The sequence below is a fragment of the Muscardinus avellanarius genome, assembly GCF_963383645.1.
Source record: "Muscardinus avellanarius genome assembly, chromosome: 1".
NCBI classification, from domain to species: domain Eukaryota; kingdom Metazoa; phylum Chordata; class Mammalia; order Rodentia; family Gliridae; genus Muscardinus; species Muscardinus avellanarius.
Genome location: NC_137786.1, coordinates 158,656,602 through 158,679,290, shown reverse-complemented (window position 1 = coordinate 158,679,290; position 22,689 = coordinate 158,656,602). Strand labels below are relative to the sequence as shown.

Below are 22,689 nucleotides of genomic sequence, written 5' to 3'. Positions count from 1 at the left end.
CATTGCTTTCTGTAAGAAACCTCCTCTGACCTGTCTGTCTTCTATTCCAGAGTAGAGGCCCAAAACATAATCAGTGTTCTCACAAGTATCTCTTTCAGAGAGGGAGCTACTACGAGGCAGGCATTTGGTCCTTTTTCCCCCTATATCCCTAGTACTGAGCGCGGGGCTTGACATAATATTTGTTGAATGAGCAGGAATCCATCACTTGCATTTGCTTGCAGGAATGTGTCTTGGAGTGGGACTTGGCCTCTTGCTCCTGGGAAGCACATAGCTACTGGGGATAGCAGCACCTGGAAGTGGTGGTGGTTTTGTTCAAGCAGAAGCTGGTACTTCTGCTGTTGGAGCTCCGTGCTAAGCCTAAAGACTGAGTGGGAAAGGGGCTTCACCATCCCAGGAGAAGCTGATATGGCCACCCTGAAGCGGTGTCACCAGTGTTGCTGTTATCTTGGGCTGCTGGACCCCAGCAACTGAGTCCCCCCCCCTTCATCCCTCAAGAGGGCCTCATGTCACATCCAGCCTTAGAATTCAATGTTTTCCATATCTATTTCTTTCTTTCTAATGTACCACTCCTTCCAGTCTGCTAAGAGTCTCTCTTGACCCTTGGATTTGCTCTTCCCTTTCCTGGATCTTCTAAAATTCACACGCTGCCACCAAAAGAATGGCCCTTATGTGCCAGCTATCATGTCACCCATTTTATGAAAAATATTAGTGTTTCCGGGCTCAATTGTGTGCCTGTGCGTGCGTGTGTGTGTGTGTGTGTGTGTGTGTGTGTGTGTGTGTGTTACTAGCGACTGAACCCAGGGGTACTCTACCTCTGACCTCTGAGATACACCCCTTGTCCTTTTTTAAATTTTAAACAAGTTCTCCCTATATTGCTGAGGGCCTCACTAAGTTGTCGAGTCTGGTCCCAAAAGTACAATCCTTGCTTCTGCCTTCCAAGTTCTGGAATTACAGGTATGGCAACCATCGATTCTAAAGTCTTCAAATTGGAATTGAAATTCATGATCAGTCCACCCCCAGAGTTCACCCCCAGCACAGCCCACTCCTCACCTTCTCAGGTCTGCGCCCAGCCTCCAGCCTGCCTCCTTGTCAAGTGCGTGCCCTCCTTCTGGCTACCCGCATTGCCCTTGCTTAGGGTCCTCCCTCTCCCCTTTGTCGTCCAAGTCCATTCCCTAGTTCCCTCATTATCATGGAATTTTTTTTTTTTTTTGAGGTACTGGGGATGGAACCCAGGGGCATTCTACCTCTAAACTATATCCCCAGTCCTATTTTTTATTCTTTTTAATTTTTTGTTTTGTTTTGTTTTTTGGTACTGGGCTTCCTGGAAACCCTTCTACCTCTGGGCTATACTCCCAGACACCTATTTTTTATATTTTTATTTGGAAACAGGGTCTCTTAAGCCAGCGAGGCTGGCTTCGAACCAGCATGATCCTCCTGTCTCCGTCTCCCAAGGGCGGGGATTACAAGCGTGTGCCACCACGCCGGCTCTTTTTATTTTTTGAAATAAGGTCTCACTGAGTTGCTCAGGGCCTCGCTATGTAGCTAAGGCTGTCCGCGAACTCTGATCCTCCTGTCTCAGCCTCCCAAATGCTAGGATTATAAGCGTGCACCACCACGCCTGGCATGGGTTATTTTTAAATTTCTCCTATCCACAGCGATATTTTTCATCTTCAAACCATTGCATTTCTAGAAAAGTAGTGTCTGTTGTCTCGTTCAGTTTGGACTCAATCACTTAAATATCTCTATGGATACTTAATTTTCCTATTATTAGATTAAAAACTCTGTATCCATCCACAACACCTAGCAAAGTACTGTGGATGCAGTAAGTGCATAATAAGTGTTTGCTGAATGAGAAACCGAAGGGGAACCTGCTGAGAGAAGGGGGTAAATGAGTGGAGTGACTTTGGAGGCCTTTGGGTTTAATTTGGTTGTGAATGTTACTTGCGCATTTTAGTTTGTCGTTTAACTAGTTGACTTTGTTTCCACATTTGTAAATTAAGGATAATCTTACCAGCTCTATCATGACTATACAGTTGATGGTGAACACCAAATGAAATCATACATACAAATATTTTACAAACTTTGAAAGGTAAACTATTAGGATTTCTCTTTTAATCTCAATTATAAACAACGTTCCTTCTTCCTTTCAGACTTGCAACCCTATTTCTCGAAAGAGGACCCAACAGGATAGGCGGTATTTACAAAAAGGCTGTTTACAGACACTACACAGATGAAACCTATTCCACAGAGATCCCCAAACCTCCCTGGCTGGGATTCCTGGGCCCCATCTTGAGGGCCGAAGTGGGTGATGTGATCGTCATTCATTTAAAGAACTTTGCTTCCCGGCCTTACTCTCTGCATCCCCATGGCGTTTTCTACAATAAAGACTCAGAAGGTAAATGTCACGTTTCTATTTCAGAGGAAAGGTAATTGTCAGTTACAGTTAAAACACAATTACACAGGTCTTCTTTTCCCTCTCTCCTCTCCTTATCTCCATCCATTTGTTTTCCTTTCTCTTTCCTCTTTTCCCTTCCATCCCTTCTTTCTTGTTCTTCTTCATGTTGGCACAGAGCTCGGTGTGGAGCTCCAGTGCCACTCAGCTGAGATTTAAGAGCAGCCCGTGCCTGTCACCAGTCACAGCCCGGCTGATGGCAGCGGGCTCAGTATGATGACCTCCTACTTCCACTCTGGGCGGCCATCATTGGTGTTCCTTTGTGAAACAGCCTTGTCTTTCTTGAGTGTACTTCAAGGGTTTCAATAGGATTCTGGATTCCTTTTGAACTAAAAAAAATTTAAACAACATTCTTAGACTTTTGAGATAGAAATATTTCTCAGAAATTGGAAGTACTGCCGGGTGTGATGGCGCACGCTTGTGATCCTCGCGCTTGGAAGGCAGAGACAGGAGGAGAGCGCAGGTTAAAAGCCAGCCTTACTGGCTTAGATACCCTGTTTCCAAATAAAATTATATAAAAAAAATAGGTCTGGGAGTGTAGCCCGAAGGTAGAAGGGTTTCCAGGAACCCCAGTACCACCAAAAACAAAAACAAACAAAGAAATTGGAAGTACTATTTTGCACTTGTGTTATTTAGCTTTCCATCACTATAATAAATCCTTATGATAGATCAACTTATAAAGAGAAAAGGTTTATGTTGACTCATAGTTCTGACAGTTTCAGTCCACGATCAGTTGGTCTCATTGCCTTTGGGCCTGGGAAAGGGAGCACATCAGATCAGGATTGTGCAAAAACTGTTCACCGCATGCCCTGAAAGCAAAAAGAGAGAGGAAGGGGCCAGGGACCCCTAAATAGCACTACTCTGGAGAACAAGCCATTAACATTCGGCGAACCTTTTAGATCTAAACTTTAGCAGTGCCCCACATTGCGGTCTTGCTCATCACCAGGTGGGATGTGTTGAATGATGTTACACCTGCTAGGTGACTGCCTCTGGGGAATGTGTCAGGCACAGTACCATTAACTCTGATGCAACCCACCTTATCATCAAGGAGGAGCTGCGGGGTACTAACCCTTGTCCCAAGGCAGCCAAACCTGCTTGAGGCTGCCTCCACCAGGTGTGTAAGCATCCAGAGGAGAGCACTCTCATGATGAACAGGACATTTCATCTCCAGCCCAATACTTGTTTTCAGCCCTATCCCTCCAATTGGAGTGTAGCAAGAACTCAGTAGTTCTTAGTGGCTGATGATGCCCACATGAAATCATACCAGGTAAACTTTAGAAAGTTCTGTAAATATAAGGGATGATTTTTATGTCTTTTATTGAATATGATTTGTAAAAGTATGATTTATGCTGCAGGTAGAAAGTAAAGCTGTGTTGAGACAGTGTGTCCATCACACTACTATGAACATGGTGTGTCAGTTTCTTTTGAGCATCTATTGAAAGCCATGAGCCCTTGCATCAGAAACATATGTGTATGCACAAAAATTTTTAACTCAATTGTAAGGGATTCTCAGAGCCCCTAAAACCATCCATGGCCCCTAAATTTGGACTGCCTTACATACACTTACCCAAGAAGACTTTTCTTCATCCTATCTCAAGAATGTTTCTCCCATGTTAGGAGCCCATTGGTTTATCTAATAGTACTTATCAAAACTGATAAAGTAAAAGGGACTTTTTTATGGTCCTGGGGATGGAACCCAGGGACCTCTACCTCCAGGGTATGCCCCTGTCCTATTTTATATTTTATTTTGAAACAGGGTCTCACTAAGTTGCTGAAAGCCTCACTTAGTAGCTGAGGCTGGCTTTGAACCTGTGCAATCCTCCTGGCTCAGCCTCCCAAGTACTGAGATTATAAGCATGCACCACCATGCCTGGCTAGTAAAAGGGACTTTTCTGTTTGATTCCCTGCTTGTATCTGTCTCTACATTGAATTGCATGTTTCCAGGAGCAGAAACCATTCTAGATAGAGCTGGGCATGATCCCCTGTGCCCAGCCCAGGGCTTAGCATGTGCTCAGCATTCTTTCAACACTTTTAACCTCTCAGATCTAGCCCAACAGCATGTAAGTAAGAAGTCAAGACACAGAGAGTTCTTCTAGCTGGCTCTCACCCACTCTTCATCCTGTTCTGAGACTGTCCCCACCGCTCCACACTGCTCTTGGGCTCTCCCCTTCCTGTGTATGAATCTTAGCAGGCAACCATGAGGCCTTGACTCCTTAATCTTGCTAGGTGGTAGGGATTGATAGACATTACACTGACTTTATTGATCGACTGTGGGGAAATTGCAATCTTCATTTTAAAAGCAAATTGATATCTTGAAAGCACTAAGTCTTCCAATCCATAAAATGAGCACGGAGCTTGAATCTTTAATGTTTCACAACAATTTTTCAGTTTTTAGATTTTAGTGTCATGGATTTGCATTTCTTTTGTTAAATCTATTCCAGAGTATTTTATTCTTTCTGATGCTGCTGTGAATGACATAGTCTTTTAAATTTTATTTTGCATTGTTTGTTGCTAGAGTATAAAAATACAATTGATTTTTGTGTATTGATTTTTATCTTATTGCCTTGATAAAAACTTTTTTAGTAGTCAATGTTTTATAATTCATTGTGATTGGAAAACATATTTTGTATATCAATCCTTTTAAATTTGAGACTCACTTTATGCCTAGCATATTATCTATCCTAGAGAATGGTATATGTACTCTTGTAAAGAAGTATATTTTTAGCTGGGGGTAGTGTATGCCTGTAATCCCAGCACTTGGAAAACCAAGACAGGAGAATCTCAAAGTCTGAGGCCAGTTTTAGCAACTTAATGAGCCCTCAGCAACTTAGTGAGATCTTGGTTCAAAATTAAAAAAAAAAAAAAAAAAAATATATATATATATATATATATATATATATATATATATATATATTAGGGCTGAGAATGTAACTCAGAGGCAGAACACCCTGGGTTCAATTTCCAGTACAAAAAAAAAGTGTATTCTGTAGTTCTTGGGTAGAACATTCTATAGATGTCAGTCAAGTAGATTTAGCTGATAGTGTTGTTCAAGTCTTGTATATCCTTGTTGATTTTCTGTCTAGTTATCTTAATAGTTATTGAGAGTGGGGGTACTAAAGTCTATAGTTATTGTTGAGCTATCTTTGTCTTTTTCAAAAGGACAGCTTTTGATTCCTATATTTTGTAGCTATTCAATTAGGTATAAATACATTAACAATGCCATTTTTCTGATACATAGAACATATCTTAACAAAATGGCTATCATAGGTGTGTGTGTGTGTGTGTGTGTGTGTGTGTGTGTGTGTGTGTGTGGTGTGGGAGATACTTGGGTTGAACCCAGAATCATTCTACCTCTGAGATACACCCCAGTCCTTTTTTTTTTTGTGTGGTACTGGGGTTCCTGGAAACCCTTCTACCTCCGGGTTATGCTCCCAGACCTATTTTTATACTTTTTTAAAATTTGGAAACAGGGTCTCTTAAGCCAGTGCGGCTGGCTTCGAACCTGTGCGATCCTCCTGTCTCGGCCTCCCAAGTGCAGGGATTACAAGCGTGCGCCATCAAGCCTGGCCTCACCCCAGTTCTTTTTACATTCTTAGCGATTTTCTTGTATTTGTACATACCTAGAGACCTCCTTTTAAGTAGCTAATTCAGTGTTCTACCCTATGAATGTATAATTATTTAGATTGTTTCCAGTTTATATATTTTGTAAAACATTTTCAAGTATGTTTTTAGTATAAATTCTTGTGTGTGTGTGTGTGTGTGTGTGTGTGTGTGTGTGTCACTGGGGAGTGAACCCAGGGGCATTCAACCTCTGAGCTATATCCCCAGTTCTATTTTATTTTTATTTGGAAACAAGGTCTAGCTAGACTGATGAGAGTCTCACTACTTTCTGAAACTATCCTTTAACATATGATCCTCCTGTCTCAGTCTTCTGAGTTTTTGGATTACAGGTGTTCACTACCATGCCCAACTTTAGTATAAATTCTTTAGAGTGAAATTTCTAGTTATATTTATATTTTCCATAGAAATCGACACATTATCCTTTAAAAAATTGCATACTGTAATCTTCTACCATTTATGACCCAGCTGTTTCTTCTCCAAACCCCCTAACCCTCAAAATTCTCAAATCTGGTGGGTAGAAATTATATATTATAATTTTTTAAAGCCCACAAATCCTAGAATATATACAACCAAATGAATAGTGATTTATTTTCTTATGTAGTTAATATTGCCATTATTCAAAATCTTTATCAAATTCTTTTTTGAGGGAATGGCTCTCAGAACCATTAATAAGCTACCACCCCTAAATCACTCTCTTACTTTATATTCACATTGATTTTGGATCTCGAATGACAGTCTTCATTTTAAAAAGTGGCAAGGATTTGTATGGCACCCCAGCTCCTCATTCAATAATGGCCATTTGCAACTCTTAATAATAATATTTTTGGGTGGTTTTTTTTTGTTGGTACTGGGGATTGAACCCAGGAACATTCTGTACATAAGCTATGACTCAGGCCTTATTTTTAATTTTTGTTTTGAAATAGGTTCTTGCTAGGTTAATGAGAACCTCACTATTTGCTCAAGCTGTCCTCAAACTTGTGATCTACCTGTCTCAGTCTCCCAAATCCTGGGATTACTGGTGTGAGCCACCATGCTCTGCTAATAATAATGATGACAACAACAATAATAATGCAAAACAAAGAAAATTCAGTAAATTTCAAATAAAAGAATCTCTAGAAAAATTGATATTTTTATTGATTTGTATCTTATAATCAAAGCAAAACTAGTGCTCTCAATTGAAGCTTCAAGACAAGTCCTTTAGCTACCCACCCTTCCCCAACTCCTGACCTTCACCCTTTCTATATAAAGATTCAAAAGCTTCCAAATCATTCATTTTATTCATGGGGCTTTGTAAAAAGACAATACAAGGTGATTTTACTCATTTTTTATTTCATTCAACAGATACATATTGAGCACCTACCACACCAGGCCCTGAGGTAGTCCTGCACATAAATCACGAGCCAAAAAAAAAATACTTGTTTTCATGAAACTTACAGTCTAACATGAGAAGTAGAAATTAATCAAGCAATTATGCATGCACAAACCACATAGAGTATATGCATAACATAAACATATATATACATATATAATTGAAAACTTAAGTGTTTAAGTGCTATGGGTAAACAATACCCAATGTTTATGAAGTAGTTACTAGATAAACCAGGCACTGTGACAAGTTCTTTATAGATATGATATCATATAAGCCTTAACAACTCTATGAGATAGGTGTTGTAATTATCATCATCTAACTGTATACCAGGCACCATGATGAGTGCTTTATAGATATTATATAATATAAGCCTCAACAATTCGATGAGGTAGGTATTATATTTATCATTCTCTTACAGAAAAGAAGCTAAGACTCATAGGAAAGAAGGAAGTTTTCAGATCACATTGCTAGCAAGTGATGGAGATAGGATTTAATTCTAGGCAATCTGATTCCAGTGGTTGTGAGCTTAACCACCAGCTCTCTGCTGTCCTTCTCTCTGTGTGAATGCAGTTTAGAAAACTGACTCAGTCCAAGGGTTCAGGATTTGGAACTTGAAATCCTGGTAAACACATTTTACCTTCATCCTGATACTGATGGAAAGCCATGGAATGATTTTATGCAGGGAACAATGTAATCATATTTGAGATTAGAGAATATCACTCTTGTTGTAGCTTGGAAGCTAGATGGGAGAGGCTGGAGATTCAGGGAAGCCAGCTAGGAGGTTACTGCAGGAGTCTAGGTGAGAGGTGACAGCAGTTTGGTTGAGGGTGGTGATGGGAGAACATTGTCAGAAATGGATGAATTTGAGGAGAAGCAGGGACAAGATCTCATGGTGGTTTGGAAGTTGGGAAGGAGAAGGAGGAAGACTCCAAGAATATTTCCTTTGCTTCTGACTTGTGGCTTTGAATCCTGATGGAGCATTTTGCTGGGGGAGGAAGCCATGGGTGAGGACCAGGCTTGGCAAAGGAGAGGTCATAAATTCTACCAGGAAATGCCGCATTGAGATCTGCAAGTGTAAGTGTCAAGTGGACAGTATCAGTGCAAAGCTTATAGGTGTCAACCAGGCTGGGTATAAAAGTGGGAGCCACTGGAGCATGGCTGATTAGTGGAACTGTGTAGATGGAGGCCACCGGAGGAAGCACTGGACATGGAAGGAAGGAGGGTTTCTCAGAGTAACTGGAAAATGTGGGGGGAAAGTGGACTGAAGAGAGGCCAAGAGGACAGAGCGATGCCGCAGGAGTCAGGAAGAGGATTGCCTAAGGAGAGAGGGAGTGGAAATGACATCTTATGCTGCTGCAAGGTCAGATGATAGGAGGAATTAAAAACATGTTTAATGGATGTAGGGTAGCCTTATTTTTACTCAGTTTTATTCCTCTTTCAGCTTAGACCATTTATTAAGTAAGACCATTTATTAACTTTGGTAAAAATGACTTTGTCAAAACACTATTCAGTGTTATATTCTCACAACATATTGAGAAACAATGTAAAAGAAGAGTGTTTTACATCTTTTGAAAACCATTCTTAAAAATATTGAATACATAATTCATTATATTACTTAGTACTGTGTATATAATGCTTTTCTTGAAAATACTCTCTTACAACTTAGGACTAGCAAAATGTACCTCTCTTAAAGAACTGATAAGTTTCCTCTGATGAACAAAGAAACAATATCACCCAATTATATTAACCTAATATACATTAAATCAATATCTAACAATATGACCTTAATATAAACAGAAATTTAGACCTACACTCAATATGGAAGGGTTATAAGAAGTTATTTCCTGATTCCCTCCTTTTTCTGTTACTGGGTATTGAACCCAGGGGCATTCTACCTCTGAGCAACATTACCCCAGTGCTATTCCATTAAAAAAAAATTTGTAAACAGCCGGGCGTGGCGGCGCATGCTTGTAATCCCAGATCTCGGGAGGCTGAGACAGGAGGATCAAACAGGTTTGAAGCCAGCCTCAGCTACTTAGTGAGACCCTGTTTCAAAATAAAATAGAAAACAGGTCTGGTAGTGTAGCCTGAAGGTAAAAAGCCTCTGGGTTCCATCCCCAGCACCACCAAAAAAACAAAACAAAACAAAAAAAAAACAGGGTCTCACTAAGTTGCTGAGGGCCAGGCCTCAATAAGTTGCCAAGGCTGGCCTCAAACCTGTGATCTACCTGTCTCTGCCTCTCAAGTACTAGAATTATAGATGTGCACCATTACACCCAACTTCCTATTTCCTCTTTCTAGTTTTTCTCTGACTTTATCTGTGTAGGTAGGTATCTCTGACTTTATCCTTTAAGTATTATGTAATATATAAACTTAAACTATAAAATGATTCATATTTTTTGAATTAAAGTTATTAAGTTGAAATGAAAAAGAAAGTTAGGCAAATAAATAAGTAAAAAACAAGCCTGTATACTGTATACTGTTCTCAGTAATTTTGATGGGAAGTCAAACACAAATACATTTGAACCTGACTTCGCCACAAGCAGTGTTAATTTAATCTATAAAGCCAATATGAATACCTACATATGGGGTTGTTTGAAGAGGAGAAGTGTCTAGTATCTACCAGACTCAGCACAGAGTAAGGGCTTGCCTGTCATCGTTTTCTTCTGGCATCCTTCTCCAAACAACAAGTCATGTTTTCATGGTAGAATTTGTGTAAGAGGTAACATTAGATTATTGGCCATGTCTTTTCTTAGGCTTGCCTCAGCAGTTCTGGCTCTCGCTGTGTTGTTTGAGTTTGTTTGTTTTGTGCCTCATGAATTAATTAGCCTGTGGCCTGTCTCCAACTCGTGTTGTGGGATATTGAATGAATGAACAAATGAATGAAAGGCAAATGCACGATGGTGTGTGGCCTTGGAGTGCAGCACGTCCCTCTCCCTGTCTGTCCTGCCCTCCAGCCTTCTTCTCAGTGACAGCCCAGCTCCTCCTAGTCCTTCAAGGACCCTCAAATCCCACCTGCATTGTGAAGATCATTATAACATGTCCAGGCTGTTCACCTGCCTTCTACACTATTTTTTTTAGCAGTGGACTGTCCTTAATTGGACATCTAGTGTAATCTTAGTCTATAAAACAGAGCAAGGCTGTTGTGCCCACCTGCCCTACCCACTCCATGGCAGAACTTCCACCTCGTATGGTACAGATCTCCTCTGAGCTACATAATTAGACCCAAAAGTACATTTCACACACCACACTGCTTTATCCTCCAGTTGTCCCATGTGTTCAAAATGCATATTCTGGTCTGCCCTTCACAACTGTAAGATACTGGGAAGCAGGAAGAAAGGCTTACCATCCCTCCCTGTCTCTTATGAGATCTATATAAGTGCAAAATGCAGTCCTCAAGGAGTGTTCTCCTTCCTTCTCCTATTTGATGTCAGGTGAGGTGGATTGAGATCTTTCTGATCACGGCAAAAGGCCTTTATTTTGAACATTTCTAAAGTGTCAGTTTCTGTGCAAAGCACTTTGTACAAGTTGCCTCACTGAGGTCTCATCACTGTGAGAGAAACACCAACATCCCAGTTTTACCGATGAAACACAAGTCTTTGAGACTCAAAGTCACTTGCCTCAAGTCCCATAGCAAATACATTTGAATTGAGTATGTTTGATTCCAGAGCGCTGGCCCCCTTCACTAATGCATGGGATCTCTGTGGGTTTTAATATGCTTTATCTTTTCTTGAAAGGAGCCTTGTACCCAGATGGAACATCTGGAAGGAACAAGGATGACGACATGGTTCCTCCTGGCAAAAACTATACCTATGTCTGGCCAGTGAGAGAAGAATACGCACCCGCTCCTGCAGATGCCAACTGCCTGACGTGGGTGTACCACTCACACATCGATGCCCCCAAGGACATCTGCTCTGGGCTGATCGGTCCCCTGTTGGTGTGTAAGGAAGGTAAGGAACCTCTCCTTCCCCAGAGTAACTGGTGTGTTGAAAGTGTGAACAAGATTCAGGTCTTATTCTACACATCTTCTCTGCTCCACACAGAATGTGTCTCTTCTCTCAAACTTTTTTTAAGATTTGGGCAGTTTTTGTGTGTGTGTGTGTGGTACTGAGGGTGAAACCCAGAGGCTTTCTACCTCCGGGATATACTCCCAGACCTTTTTTTAAAATATTTTATTTGGAAACAGGGTCTCACTAAGTTGCTGAAAGCCTCACTAAGTAGCTGAGGCTGGCTTTGAACCCGTGCGATCCTCCTGTCTCAGCCTCCCAAGCGCGGGGATTACAAGCGTGTGCCACCACACCCAGCTTGGGCAGTTTTTTTAAATGTAGAAAATTAATTTGACACCATAGCAAAGGATAATGATTTTGTTTAAGAGTCATCACTTTTCGCCGGGCATGGTGGCGCACATTTGTAATCCCTGCATTTGAAAGGCTGAGACAGGAGAATCGCGGTTTGTGGACAGCCTCAGCTACTACTTAGTGAGGCCTTTTGGAACTCAGACTCTGTTTCAAAATAAAGAATTTTAAAAAATAGGGCTGGGGGTGTAGCTCAGAGGTAGAATGCCCCTGGGTTTCATCCCCAGTACTGAAACAAAAAAAAGAATCATCACTTCTGAAGCACATGCCTTTGTTTGTTTGTTTGTTTGTTTGTTTGTTTGTTTTAAGGCATGTTGTCACATGCCTGAAATCCCAGGTACTTGGGAGCTGAGGCAGGAGGATTGTAAGTGTGAGTCTAGTTTAGGCAATTTCAGAAGCTTCTATCTCAAGATAAGAGATAGGAGTGCAGCTCAGTGATGGAGTGCTTTCCTAGCATGTATGAGGCCCTGGATTTAATCCTTAGCACTGAAAAAATAAAAATAAAAATAAAAACCAACCAAGCAAAAAGCTCCACATTCTCTGACACTAAACATAGAAAAGTAAAAAATTTAGTCAAATGACCAGCAATACCTTTTGCTCAGGATTTCACTCATTCGGTTTACTGTTTTATCCCTTATTAACTGAGCCTATACTTTGTCAATAAAGACTACCTCTTTGAAATGTAGCTAGGACTCCATGACTGTGGTTGTGCAGATTTCTGTTTTATGACTTTTCTGATCTACACTTCTGTCTTTTCCTTCAATGCTACTTTTCTATTGTGTGTTATGGGTTAACCTTGTATATTTAAGTCTTCACGATAGTTCAAAACGGCCATACACCATTGACAGGAAGAAAAGCTCACTATGATTTAATCCATATTGAACTTTTCTCTCCCCTTTCTTGAATGTTCCTGATAGGCGTCCTGAATAGGTACTCAGGAACAAGGACTGATGTGGATCGAGAATTTGTTATAATGTTTACTCTTGTGGATGAGAATCAAAGCTGGTACCTTGATGAAAATATCAAGCATTTCTGCACTGACCCCAGTTCGGTTGACAAAGGTGATGCTGTTTTCCAGAGGAGCAACAAAATGCACGGTGAGTGTCTGCCATGTTCTTAAATACCTACTGGTGCTGTGTGAACTAGAAGGTAATCTAAGGGAGGCAAGATGCACGGAAATGTTGAGCCAAGTTTTGCACAATGTATAACTTAGTGATGACAGCGATTCGAAAGTGATGTAAGACAATACATGTGGGAACCCAAAAAGTTAGAGAAGGGACAAGGCAATAAACAGATACAGGTGAATTTGGCATGGAGAATGAGTGAGGCTGTGATGCAGAAAATAGAGGGGTCAAGGAAAATAATCAGGAACCAACCAGTGGCCAAGGTGAGCCCAGGTGGGTGTAGGAACACAAAATCACCACTGGGTAATAATCCTGTGTTTTGCAACATCTTGCCTTCACCAGTAAGCATGTGTGAGTGGCTGATAAATTTTAAAAACTGCAAAATAGCTCGGGTTTAAATAGACAAATAGACATTTGTGAATTTGTTGGTTCCCAGGTATCCCTTAAAGTGATAGTATTTATTGATCATCTGTTGTAGGACAGACCTTGTATTTGTTCCAAATGGTGAATTTCTATAGTTACCTTATCAGTTGGGACAGAAATTTTGCCCATGCCTGTCGCGCGCAGTGACGACTCTTACACGATCTTCCTCAAGCAGTTTTATTACCCCAGGTTCTTGTACAGTTCCCGCAAATCTTCTTCCCGTAAATCTTCTCTTCTCTCTCTCGTTCCCCAGAAATCTTCCCCTTATATAGAGCCCAACAGCCAATCAGCAGACTGTTCACGTGCACAACTCATGGCAACAGCCAGTCCATTGGCTGTTGCCCTATGGCATGCGGTGTTCCCGTGTATCTCATGCTCTTGTCGTCACTTCCTGAAAGCTGTTTACCACCTAAGTGCTCTGGGGAAGATTTCCGCTCAGCGCCATCTTAGCTCTCGGACTTACTGGCTGATGGGCGGGGCCCGTCACAGTTCCCCCTTTTTTGTTTTTTCAGACAGGAGAGGACAGAGGACTCAACCCCTGTATGTTTGGAAGGGGCTTCTAGGCCCACCACCTTTTGCCAGGGACGGGACAAGAATCAGTGGCAACCCGTATGCAGTTGAGCATGCCCTCCTCGGGATGCACCCTCCCGGGGTCCCGAGTGCAGTCCTAGCTGGCATCCTGTCATTAAGACTTTCCCATCGCCGCAAGCCATATTTGAGGGGATTGTCCCAACTCCATGGCTGCAAATGCCTGAGCTATGAGCACTTGATCTGTAGCGCGCTGACGGATTAGTTTTCTAAGACAGTAGAGACATAAGATACACAGTAAGACCAGACAAAGACCAAGAGCACCCAGTCCAGCCCACTCTTTTAAATGACGAGCTGCTTGTTGGATCCAGGACATCAAGGTGCGGGCCATCACCGGGTCAACTTGAGTAGTATTGGTTTTGATGATCTCCAACCGCAACCGTCTTGTCAAATTGTCAAATTTCGATGACCGGTTATCTGTAGGATATGCAGAAAGCTCGCAAGAAAGATTAGCGGCAATAAACGCATTATCATTAATCATGACAAGGGGAACTAAATCCGTGCAACTGCCATTTATCCCACAAAGAAGCCACAGATCAAATAGGTTAGAATGAAAGGCCATGGTCAGGCTCTAATAAGTAAAATTATAACCTGCAAAAGTAGAATTTGCTCCTGTGCCAATTTTAAGGGGAAAAGGTAAAAGGATTAAGCGGGGAAGAACTTGAGCAGAATGACTCAAAGGCAATAGAAAAGAAAAAGCAGTCAAAAGCCCCCATTGTGGATCACTTCCTATCCTTGGAATTCCACAGTATCATGGTCCCCAAAAGAATCAGTCGATGGCTCATCATCCTTTTGTTTCACCAGACGAGTCAGCCGCTCTGGAACCCAGACAGGATCGGCGCCGTTCTGTGGAAACACACAAACAGAGCCTCTGGCCCATGTGAGCACTGGGTCAGGTCCCCTCCATTGCCCTGTGAGGGCATCCTTCCAACGCACGAAACCCTGGCTCGTACCCGAGGGGGCAAAATGACGATCGGCAGCAGTCTTGCCATTGACATCTAATTGCAAAAAATTCAAAGTAAAAAGGGCTAAGGATAGGCGCTGCTTCGGTTTCATATTGGTTCCAATTCCCTCTTTTTGTTTTATCAAGCATTCTTTAAGAGTACGATGGGCGCGTTCCACAATACCCTGTCCCTGAGGGTTGTACGGAAGGCCATGCTTTAGAGTTATTCCCATCTGTGAACAAAAGGATGTGAATTTTTGGGAAGTATAAGCCGGGCCATTATCAGTTTTTATTTCTTTAGGCATATTCCATGCTGCCCAGGCCTCAAGGCAATGATTGACGACGTCATGTGCCTTTTCCCCGGCATGAGCAGATGCATGAATAATTCCAGAGACAGTATCTATGGAAACATGGATATATTTCAATTTTCCAAATTCAGATATGTGAGTTACATCCATTTGCCAGAGATGTAGAGGGAGCAAGCCTCGTGGGCAAATGCCCACATGTGAGGGGTGTAAAAAAGGGGCACAGGCATTACAGGTTTTTACAATTTCCCGAGCCTGATGTCGAGGGATTTTAAATCGCTGTTGTAATGTTTTAGAATTTACATGATATTGACGGTGAAATGCCTGTGCCTGTTGCATTTGAGTAAGAGAAAAAATCATATGTATCTTGGTGAGTTTATCTACTAGATCATTTCCATATGTAATAGGGCCAGGTAATCCAGTATGTGCCCTAACGTGCTGGATAAAGAATGGTGTCTTTCTTAAATGTATATAAATCTGGATTTGGCTAGCCATAGAATGAATAGGAGTATGTAAAGAGAGTTGACCCGCGCATTCAAGCGATCTAACCAGATTAACCACATATTGTGAATCTGATAATAAATTGAAAGGAGAAGAAACTCTCTTAAAAATTTCTAAAACAATATTTAATTCAACCAGTTGTGGAGAGGTATGTGAATATTGGATGATAACAGGATCGCTTCCCTCTATTAGGTAGGCCCCCACACCAGTTTTGGATCCATCAGTAAAAATGTTAATTGCATTAGCTACAGGTTTGTTTTTAGTGACCAATGGGAAAATGAGAGGATGTTCCAGAACAAAATGTAACAATGGATCTTTGGGAAGATGATTGTCTATTTCACCACTGAAAGAGCACATAAGTATAGCCCAATCATCAATAGTGGCTACCAGCGTTTGTACTTGCAGAGCAGTGTACGGTACCACCAGCTTATCGGGCGTTCTGCCAAAATGTTGGATGCACTGCTGAATGGCTTTAAGGGCAAGGCTTGCTACACTGGTGGGATAATATTCAACTACCTTTTGAGGGGAGACTTTGGGGTGAATCCAAAGAAGGGGTCCTTGTTGCCAAAGAACACTAGTAGGCTGTTTTTCAGTGGCCAGGATACAAGCCCATAATGGCTGTCCAGGGGTCACTCGACGGAGAGACGCTTTCGTAAGTGCTTGTTCTACTAATTGTAACGCATGGCGGGCCTCATCGGTAAGGACGCGAGGAGAATCTAATTGAGGATTGCCTACGAGCAGATTATATAAAGGTTTCAAGGCATGGTTAGGAATTTGTAAAAAGGGTCGAACCCAATTAATGTCTCCCAACAGTTTTTGGAAATCATTGAGGGTTTTTAATTGATCAGTGCGGATAATTAATTTTTGAGGCAGGACTGCATGGGGGAGAACAATGTTGCCAAGAAAGTGTATATTTTCTCCTCTTTGTACCTTTTCTGAGGCGATGAATAATTGATGAGTTTCCAAAATCTTTACAAGGTGACAATAAGCCTCCTCAAGTATGGAGGGATTTTTTGTGGTTAACAAAATGTCATCCATGTAATGAATACACCGAATTTCTGGAAATTTGGTTTTTACGGGCTCAAGAGCACTATTTACATATAATTGACAGAGGGTAGGGCTATTGGCCATTCCTTGTGGGAGGACCACCCATTCATATCTACTGTCAATTTCCTCTTGATTAATAGAGGGAACAGTAAAAGCAAAACGAGGAGTATCCGCAGGATTTAAAGGGATGGAGAAAAAACAATCTTTTATATCTATGCTGATAAGTGGCCACTCCTTCGGAATAGCAGAGAGGAGTGGAAGCCCTCGTTGGACTGGCCCCATAATCTGCATTTGGCTATTTATGGCTCGGAGGTCGTGTAATAACCTCCATTTTCCAGATTTTTTCTTTATCACAAAAATCGGGGTATTCCAAGGAGAGGTGGATGGCCGGATATGGCCTAACTGTAATTGCTCTTGTACTAATTTCCTTGTTACTTCAAGCTTTTCACGGGAGAGAGGCCACTGAGGAACCCATACTGGATCTCCCGTCTTCCAGGTAATGGGAATTGCCTCCTCAGTGGCTACTGCACAAAACCCAGTTCCTCGCGACCACTCTTTTCTTTAGTAGGAATTGGGCTTTTACGTCCCTGGAGGTGTTTTCCCAGCCCGTAGGAAGGGTGGTAGCCCTGGCGAAGGAGAATATTATGGGCTTGGGGGAAATAAGATGTATTTTGTAAGGAATATCCCATGTCCACTAATAAATCTCTTCCCCAGAGGGAAACTGGCAGCTCCAGCACATAGGGTTCAAACTGCCCCTTATGTCCCTCCTGATCTTTCCAATGTAAAGCCCTAGCACTGAGGTCAGGGGTTTTAGCATAACCCAAACCTCTAAGTTCTCCGGTAGCCTTTTGAGTGGGCCATGAAGATGACCAATCTTTACAGGCGATGACACTTTTATCTGCCCCAGTATCTAAAAGTCCTAGGATTTGCTTGCCTTCCACGTCCAAGGTTATCAAGGGACGAGTTCCCATATCAAAGGCAAGAGATATTAACTCATTTCCTGAAGAACCGAACCCACCAATACCGCGTCGTCCCTCTGCTGAAGGAAACATACCATGTAGACTGGGAAGCAAAAGTAACTGTGCCACTCTATCCCCAGGGGAAATGGCAACGATACCCCGGGGCGCTGAAACCATCACTTTGATGATACCGGTATAATCCTCATCTATAACCCCCGGATGGACTACAAGTCCTTTCATGGTAGAGGAAGACCTTCCAAAAAGTAAGCCAACAGAATTAGGTGGCAGAGGACCTTGAAAATCTGTTTCAATAATTTGAACCCCCATTTGTGGCGTTAATACCAGCCTGGAGGTGGCACAGAGGTCCAATCCTGCCGAACCTGGAGTGGCTCGCCGGACTGTTCCGGAGGCTGTAAATTGGGCCACTGAGGTGGCTGTGTCTCCATGGCCCCATACACCTGAGGGTTCCCATATTTTTGTGGGCCCTGGGAACGAGGGCCCGCCCTCCCGTTTTTTGTCTGAGTATTTGATGATTGCTTTCCAGTATAGGGCAAGGGGTTGCCATCGATATCTTTAACCGAACGGCACTCAAAAGTAGGATGCCTTCCTTTTCTACATCGACGACAATACTCAGGAGGAGAAGGATAAGATTGGGACGCCCTACACTTAGGACAATCTCGTTTTAAGTGTCCTGTCGCTCCACAGGAAAAACAATTGCCATTTTTGGTACTATTCTTACTTTGTTGTCCGGAGGCCTGTATAATGGCTGCAGCAAGTCCTGAATTGGTTAAGGGTCCTCCGAGTTCCCTGCACACCTTCATCCACACCTCTAGGCCTTTATGTTTGTAAGGAGTGATGGCCTGTCTGCATTCTTTAGTGCATTGCTCATAGACCAATTGTTTAATGAGCGGCATGGCCGCGTCAGAATCCCCAAAAATTCTTCCCGCAGCCTCTACTAGACGGGCAACGAAGTCTGAAAAGGGTTCAGTCAATCCTTGAGTAATCTTTGTAAGGTTACCAGATACCTCTCCTTTGTTAGGGAGGGCCTTCCAGGCCTGGGTAGCGAGTCTGTTGATTTGTTCATACACCTGTTGTGGATACCCAAGCTGTTGATTAGCAAATCGTCCTTGGCCCATCAGCATGTCTATATCCCAGGCTGAATTTCCTGCTGCTCGATTACGTGCAGCTTGTTCAGTGGCATATTCTATATAATAAGCTTTCCAATCCAAGTATTGGCCAGGATTTAAGGTGGCCCTAACTAAATTTTGCCAGTCTCCTGGGGTCATGGCATAGCGATGTAAACTCTCTATTATTGCTATATTGAAAGCAGCTGACGACCCATATGTGCAAACTGACTCTGCGAGATGCTTAACTGTTTTAAAGTCCAAAGGCTCATGATAACGATTTCCCCCCTCCTGCAGCTGGAAAACTGGGAAAGCTTGATTTGCTAGAAAAATTCCCGCATCTCTCCACATCTGACTACTAAAAGAGACACCTTCTCCTGCTCCGGGCGCAGAAGGGTTATACGGAGGAGGCGAAATTTCCTCTTTAATCAGTTCAAAAGCTTTCACTTGTTTACAAATGGCCTCTAATTCCTCCTCAGATTCATCCTCCCCCTCTGACTCTGAATCCTCCTCACTGGCCACTTTAGAGGAAGTTGAACGTTCCTCTTTTACACCGTCTAAAGCTGCCTGGCCCTCCTGCACAAATTTTCTAAAGCGCCTTTCTTCCAAACAGGCACGAATCAGCCGACAAAGCGGCCGAGTCCCTCCTGTGACAATACCTTGTTCTTCGGCGCGTTCTACGTCTCTTCCCAATTTATCCCAGCTTGCTAAAGAAAGATTCCCTGATACTGTAAACCATGGCGCTACCCTATCTATTTGTTCGAGAAAATCTTGTATTGTCTTGTCCCTAAGCTTTAGGCCTCTACTTTTCAACAAAGCTTTCAATGCTTTATGCAATGGGTGAGATGGACTATTTCCCATCTTGTCGAATCAGGACCAGCCCGATTCTCTAACTTGCTTACACTAAAAAATATCCTCCTTAATGGAGCCCCCTTTGATCGGGGAAAATACAGCGCTGTTCCTCGCTTTTCCGCGAGCCTCGCTTATCCGCGAGCCTTATTTACTAAATATCCTCCTTAATGGAGCCCCCTTTGATCGGGGAAAATAACCCTCCGTAAACGGAGCCTCCTCCTCCCTTTTCGGAGTCAAGGAGTACTTACCAGCCGGCTGCCCTGGACTGCCGAGGTTCTGATCAAAGCGAAGGTCCCCGTACGGGCCAACCACTTGTCGCGCGCAGTGACGACTCTTACACGATCTTCCTCAAGCAGTTTTATTACCCCAGGTTCTTGTACAGTTCCCGCAAATCTTCTTCCCGTAAATCTTCTCTTCTCTCTCTCGTTCCCCAGAAATCTTCCCCTTATATAGAGCCCAACAGCCAATCAGCAGACTGTTCACGTGCACAACTCATGGCAACAGCCAGTCCATTGGCTGTTGCCCTATGGCATGCGGTGTTCCCGTGTATCTCATGCTCTTGTCGTCACTTCCTGAAAGCTGTTTACCACCTAAGTGCTCTGGGGAAGATTTCCGCTCAGCGCCATCTTAGCTCTCGGACTTACTGGCTGATGGGCGGGGCCCGTCACACATGCCTATATTGCAGAGCATTGGCTTCCTGCAGCATTTTAGGGTGTGGGGATTAAGAAGTCTTTTTCCAACCTTTTCCTAGAGAAAGTTAGTGAACATAAAGGAAATCTTCGATATAAACAGCCCACTTCACTCACTGACAGATCATCTCCATCCTTTATGCTGGTCTGTCTCTTAGAGTCAGCCTACCTGAGGCAGCCTCAGTGTAGTCATAAAACCATAAAAAGAAGGGAAGGCCGGGCGTGGTGGCGCACGCTTGTAATCCCCACGCTTGGGAGGCGGAGACAGGAGGATCGTGCAGGTTCAAAGCCAGCCCACGCTGGCTTAAGAGACCCCGTTTCCAAATAAAAAAGTATAAAAATAGGTCTGGGAGTGTAGCCCGGAGGTAGAATGGTTTCCAGGAACCCCAGTACCACCAAAGAAGAAGGGAAGGAACTGAGGATTACCCCTCCATTTTACAGATGAAGAAAGTAAGGTCATGACCATCAATGACTTGGTAAAGGTCAAAATCATAATTCATGCTGGGCGTGGTGGCACACACTTGTAATCCCGGTACTTGGGAGGCTGAGACAGGAGGATCGCACAGGTTCAAAGCCAGCCTCAGCTACTTAGTGAGGCTCTCAGCAACTTAGTGATACCCTGTTTCCAAAGAAAATAGAAAATAGGTCTGGGAGTGTAGCCCGAAGGTAGAAAGCCTCTGAGTTCCATCCCCAGCACCACAAAAAAATAAAAAATCATAATTCATGCCAGACAGTTGCCTGAGAGAAGACAAGTGAAAAGGAGTACAGCTCAGTGATGGAGTGCTTTCCTAGCATGTATGAGGCCTGGATCTAATTAGTGAAAAATCTAATAGCAAATGCATTTTAATTTGGCCGTGTTTGATTTCAGAGCATGTTGAGGCATAGTTATCAGTACTCTCACTGTTTCCATCATGTTACACACCCTTTCTTTTCTTTCTGGTAATATTTCAGCAACCCTGGGTGTAGTGATGCTTGGAAAACATTTCAGGTAGGAAGGAGAGGAGGGAGAAGAAAGAAGAAGAGTCCAGGCGTGGTGGTGGACACTTGTAATCCCAGCATTCGGGAGGCTGAGACAGGAGGATCTTGGTTTGCAGCCAGCCTCAGCTACTTAGTTGAGGCCCTTTGCAAGTCAGTGAGACCCTGTTTTAAAATAAAGAATAAAAAATGGGGCTGGGGGTGTAGCTCAGAGGTAGAATGCCCCTGGGTTCCATCCCCAGTACAGCAAAAAGAAAGAGAAGGAGGAGGAGGAGGAGGAGGAGGAGGAGGAGGAGGAAGAGGAGGAGGAGGAGGGAGAGGAGGAGGAGGAGGAGGAGGAGAGTGGGAGGTAGAGAAACGATAAAGGATGAATAAACAAAGATCTAAGTTCAAGTCTATTGTGCCCAGCTTTACTCCTGTTCTCTACAAAGTGGGAGAGAAGGTCTCAACTATTGCTGGAAACAACTAGGTATCTTGATGACTTAAAACTCAGTTGTGTGCTGGCACTCAGACGAACGTGCTGGCTCACACCTGTAATCCCAGTACTTGGGAGGCTGAGACAGACAGAAGATCATAGGCTCAAGGCCAGTCAGTAACTTAGCAAGACTAAAATAAAAAATAAGAAGGATTAACTGGGGGTGTAGCTCAGAGGTAGAATGCTCCTAGGTTTAATCTCCAGTACCAAAAAAAACCCAAAACAAAACAAAAAACAAAAAAACCTGACTCAGTTGCTCACATAACTCTTCTTACTATAGTATTTATTCTTTTGGAGGGAAAATTCCCAGCAAAAAGAATGAATTACATAAGCAAATATAGACTACATTTTAAATAAAAACCAATCTCTATGCAGAAATAGGTGTTTGCAAACAATCTTTCTTCAAGACTGTCCAAAAAGACATAACCAAGTATAGAAAAAAATTAGCCTATGATAGATGCTTAATCAACAAAATATTTATTGATCAACTTATTTACATTTACTAAAATTATACAGAATTAATTTTGCTGCCTCAGTCATTACTATCTTAGTGATAATAGCTTTTTAAACTCACTTTCAATTTAAGAAGGGAAGCCTTGACTTTTTGTGTGTGTGTGTGTGGTACTGAGGGTGGAACCCAGGGGCTTTTCTACCTCTGGGCTATAATTCCAGACTTATTTTATATTTTATTTGGAAACAGGGTCTCACTAAGTTGCTGAGAGCCTCACCAAGTAGCTGAGGCTGGCTTCGAACCTGTGCGATCCTCCTGTCTCAGCCTTCCAAGTTCTGGGATTACAAGCATGCGCCACCACGCCAAGCTAAGCCTTGACTTTTTATTGTGACATAAGCGCAACTAACAAGATTCTGCCCCAGTAACATCTAGTAAA

The 22,689-nt window shown here is 42.7% G+C and overlaps 1 protein-coding gene across 1 annotated transcript in view; it reads left to right on the top strand.

The window, feature by feature from the left end:
* Positions 1-22,689, top strand: part of HEPHL1 (hephaestin like 1) — a gene marked incomplete at both ends in the record, with an annotated part of 85,937 nt that overhangs the window by 18,190 nt on the left and 45,058 nt on the right. Inside the window, 3 exons of the mRNA XM_080692610.1 lie at positions 2,151-2,395; positions 11,180-11,392; positions 12,715-12,894. Of these exons, the coding sequence (XP_080548736.1) occupies positions 2,151-2,395; positions 11,180-11,392; positions 12,715-12,894 (638 nt within the window). The remainder of the gene's footprint in view (positions 1-2,150; positions 2,396-11,179; positions 11,393-12,714; positions 12,895-22,689) is intronic.